The 4,719-nt window shown below is 35.7% G+C and overlaps 1 protein-coding gene across 1 annotated transcript; it reads left to right on the top strand.

The window, feature by feature from the left end:
• Nucleotides 1-788: 788 nt before the first annotated feature.
• Nucleotides 789-1,088, top strand: LOC121140190 (cytochrome c, somatic-like). Its single transcript, XM_040744888.1, has one exon. It carries the CDS (start codon nt 789-791, stop codon nt 1,086-1,088), a length of 300 nt encoding a protein of 99 aa, XP_040600822.1.
• The last annotated feature ends 3,631 nt before the right edge of the window (nt 1,089-4,719 follow it).

Genomic DNA, 4,719 nt, shown 5'->3' with positions numbered 1-4,719 from the left:
TCACTATTATTAGTCAATAAGGTAAAGTTTGTTTAACACCCATTTGGCCATAATTTGACTGTGTTCCCACTAATGATGCCTTCGGGTGTCCTCAATAATCTGTAACACTCATTCTTTGTCTTACAGAAATCACTGTCTCCACCAATATCTGAACATTGTGACAAGAATTGTCAAAGTAATGAGTTTTCCTACTTGTAAACAAAAGGACAACCTACTACAGTCCTAAGAGTGCCAGTTGAAGACAAGAAGCTCAGATGTCAGAGACAAAGGACATAATTAAAGTCCACAGCATTAGCAGTGATCAGAGCACCAACTCTTTCTGGTGTCATTTTCCTAAATTCAACTTGTATAAATTAGTAAAAAGAAAAAATGGTACGTGATGGTTGCACACAGTGTGTCCATCACAAGAAAGGAATGTTAACTTAGAGAATACAAAGTTTTAAATAGGTAGTGAACTTGTCTGTTCCCATGCTCCAGAAGATGTTTTCCTCATTAGAAACTGACTGCACTTTGCTCCACAGGGAGCCATTATCTTTCTTTCTCAGAATTGTGAACAAACACTCCCTTGGCTCCAGTGTGATACAGTCTGCATGCCCATTCTAAAACTAAACCCAGAATGAAGTCTTAGCAAATACAGTCAGTGCCTCTTCAAGTTGCTGGCCCATCAAGTTAGCTAATAAGAAATTTAATCTCGGCATAGGCGCGGGCCGGCGTGTCCTTGGACTAGTGGGACGTCTGTCTTTTGGTTGCCGCAATTGTGGTGCTGATCACCTGGGAGCGAATTAAAAATGAACGATGTTGTGAAAGGCAAGAAGATTTTTGTTCAGAAGTGTGCCCAGTGCCACACTGTGGAAAAGGGAGGCAAACATAAAACTGGACCAAATCTCCATGGTCTGTTCAGGAGGAAGACAGGTCAGGCTGCTGGATTCTCGTACACAGATGCCAAGAAGAACAATGGCATCACCTGGGGAGAGGATACCCTGATGGAGTATTTGGAGAATCCCAAAAAGTACATCCCTGGAACAAAAATGATCTTCGCTGGAATTAAGAAGAAGGGAGAGAGGGTGGGCCTAAGAACTTATCTTTAAAAAGCTACTACTGTGTATTTCTGCTGCCTTATGTATTACAAAACAAATGTCTCATGACTTTTAATGTGTACCATAATTTAATTCATACACCAAAATTCAGATTATGAATGGCTAACAATGTTTGTGTTGGACAGTCCTGATGTAAGTAAAAAATGACTTGTAGTAAAGTGGATATGATCTATTTTTAAAATAGCCAAAAAAAGCAATTTAATCTCAGTTGCATAAATTATTTCTCTGCTTATTTTGTGAGACATTTTCTTTTAAAGAGGATTACATATTCACTTTTTAAGTGCTTATAAAAATATAACTATTTGCAGGACATGGTGACACATACCTTTAGTCTCAGCGCTCAGGAGGTAGAAGCGGGAGGATGTCTGTCAATTCATGACCAGCCTGCTCTACATAATGAGTCAATGAGATCTGGTTAAAAAGAAAAAAGAAACCTGGCTACTTAGGTATGTTAAGGTTTTGTATCCTGTGGATCAATGAGGTAGTTATATTTAACACTATATTACTGAGTTTCTTTAAATAAACTACAATATTTTAATATTCTCTTGCAAGAAGATAATAAATGTTTGAGGTAATGAGTATACTAGTTACTGTGCTTGATCGTTGTACTTTGAATTATGCTTGAGGTAAGAGATATGGTAATCACCATGACTTATCATTACACATTTTGCTCATTGTCTATGTCTCACTGTGCTCATAAGTATGTGCAATCTCTATGAATCAACTAAAAAAGTTAACTTTCAAAGTGTAAAAAAATTTCTTCATAGCTGATTTTCAGCATGAAGAAATATGCACTATCTATCCTATGTCCCTTCCCAAACTCCATGTCAAACATTCACCTTTTGCTGTTCTTTGGAGAGGTTATTTGTTGTGTTCAACAAAATAAATGATATCAGAAGGCTTCCCTAGAAAACAATATCCACAAAATGGTTTGTCGCTGAGTTTGGTTTTAATAGTAGCCCCCTCTCTCTCTTCTAACACCCATTCCACACTTGACATCCTTTATGAAAATATATTTAGACACTATAAAATATTTATTTTCTAATTTGAAACTAAAAGAAGACCTAAATTCTGAGGAAAACTGTTATCTAGCTGTATGTCATTGTGATGAAGGCAAGCATGTTTAAGTCTGTAATGAGTGCTGGGTTGATTCCAAGAAATTACTTTACCCTAGTCAGTATCCTACCATAGTGATCATCCGATGAAAATGTTTTGTGTATCAATACAAGCCACCATGGTTCATTTTTTTTGTTGTTGTAATAGAGAAATGATAACATGTTCTATAACCTCTGGGAAAAGGTATTCAAAATTCATTATTTCATTTGAATTATTTCATTTGAATTGGGAAAAAAGCAGCTGTATAATTTACAAGGAGTTACTCTCACACTGAGAATTATTAGCTAAGAAAATAACACAATGCTTGCTCAACCATAGAGAGGTACTTGGAAATTAGATGTAACAGTTTTATAAACTGACTGACCATAAGTTAGTGAATGTGTGGCTCCTCTTCTACATTTTGGCCCAACATTCATAATAATAGTAATAAATGTGGATATATCAATATCTAAAAATAAAAAAGCAATAGATAAGGCCTACTTAAAATACATAACACATTTTATAACTAAGTTTTTATAAGGCAGATCACAAAAAGTAATAACCAATATGAAATAGGATTTAAAGGAATACAGAAAAATATTGAAGTGCAAGTGTTACTAATCATAGGTCTGCTGCAACATAGCACAGATAATCTTGCTTTATTTAGTTATTCCTCATACTTTTCACCATTACTAATTACTTTCTTGTGATAAAACAATACAAAAGCAAAGTCATTTTTCCAAGATTTATTTTAGCTAATCATATATTGGCTAATAGAAGCTCTGTCAATAGCTTGACTTTCAAAAAATTATGCTATTACCTTGGCTAAATAAACTTCACAAGCTTCCTGACATTCTATTAGGGTAACTGAACCAATATTCACATTCAACTGTGTAATATGAGAAATTTGCATTTTCCCTCATATTACTTCAACTATGTTCATAATTTTGTGACTTAAACAATTCAAATGTAATTCAATTCTACCCACATTACATGTACATTTAGTGACCTTGAGTCCATCTCAACTACAGTGCTCTTTGCCAATTAAGCAGGGGATCTTGGTAAAACAGGAAAATATACAAGTTAGCCAGGCAGTGACTGCTCTACCATGAAACCATGCTGTTTTCTCCAGGGTGATTATTATCTCATTAACATCTAAACCAGTTTGGATATAATTTACTCAAAATTTAGGCTTAATTAAACATTATTTAGGTCACCATAACACCAGGAGCCAGTCTTATTTAAATTTTATCTTATAAAAGTAAAGCATAATAAGTAGAGGACTGTTTATTTTGTAAGTATGTGACCCTATTACACAACTGTAATTAAGAAGAATAAGGATAAACTCCTGAAGTTCCTTGTCACTCACTGCCAGCCATTGCTTACTAGACACGTGGCCAGATTATCACTAAAAATTATGACTGTCAATAATATGAGATGAGACAGCATTCATTATTATGTTCAGATACCAATGTGATTTAGAGCCTGTGGATGTCCTAGAATTCAGGGTCAGAGGGTTGAAAGCTGTATCAAAATTCAGAGGGTATAATTCACAAAGGTGTCAGGAGCCTATTCTCAATAGGAATCAGCAGCAAAACAGTCAACAGCAAAGGTTTAGACAGCATTTAAAATTTTTATATTAAGTAAACCCTTTAAATTGTTATGTTACAGTAATAAGCTAGTATGAGTTCAAGTTCATCAGAATGAAATGTTGGTGACAATTTAAAAGACAAAACACCATGGAATATAAGCTGCAGCAAGGAAAAAATAAATGGGCTTCAACATACTGTGTCAGCTGAGTGGTTTTTTTTTGTTTGTTTGTTTTGTTTTTTGTTTTTTGTTTTTTTGTTTTTTTGTTTTTTTGGTTTTTACGAGACAGGGTTTCTCTGTATGGTTTCGGAGGCTATCGGTCCAGCCCAGCCTCGAACTCACAGAGATCCGCCTGCCTCTGCCTCCCAAGTGCTGGGATTAAAGGCGAGCGCCACCACCGCCCGGCCAGCTGAGTGTTTTTGAGAAAGTTATTTTACCTGTCTATTCCTTAGTTTGTGTTGCTGGAGGGTTCAGTCCCGCCAGGTCCCACCACCCTTCTGCCCCAAATAAGCACACAGATGCTATATTAATTATTAATATAATTAATATATTATTATATTATATGAAAAGTGAATACAATACTTCTTATTGGCTAGCACTGTCTTAACTATTAACCCATTTCTATAAATCTATGTATTTCTACATGGCCTTATCTTACCAGAGAACACCTGGTACATCCTATCCTCCTGGTCTCTACATATCATCCGTCTTTCCCAGAATTCTCCTCATCTCCTACTCCCACCTATCTTCCTGCTTCTACTGGTCAAACAGTGTTTTATAGGAGAAACATGTATGCAGAAGGACATCCCCCCATCAAGTTTGTGTGTGTGTGTGTGTGTGTGTGTGTGTGTGTGTGTGTGTATGTGTGCTGTGATATATATGCTTATAGCACATTAAGAAATACTGGAGGTAGAATCAGATAATTTTTGGTATTTCC

The sequence above is a fragment of the Mesocricetus auratus genome, unplaced genomic scaffold (assembly GCF_017639785.1).
Source record: "Mesocricetus auratus isolate SY011 unplaced genomic scaffold, BCM_Maur_2.0 Super-Scaffold_100004, whole genome shotgun sequence".
In the NCBI taxonomy this organism is placed as follows: domain Eukaryota; kingdom Metazoa; phylum Chordata; class Mammalia; order Rodentia; family Cricetidae; genus Mesocricetus; species Mesocricetus auratus.
This window is presented reverse-complemented; position numbering and strand designations above follow the sequence as displayed.

Coding starts and splice junctions, on each gene's coding strand:
- LOC121140190 (XM_040744888.1), top strand. CDS start 789: ATGAACGATGTTGTGAAAGGCAAGAAGATTTTTGTTCAGAAGTGTGCC.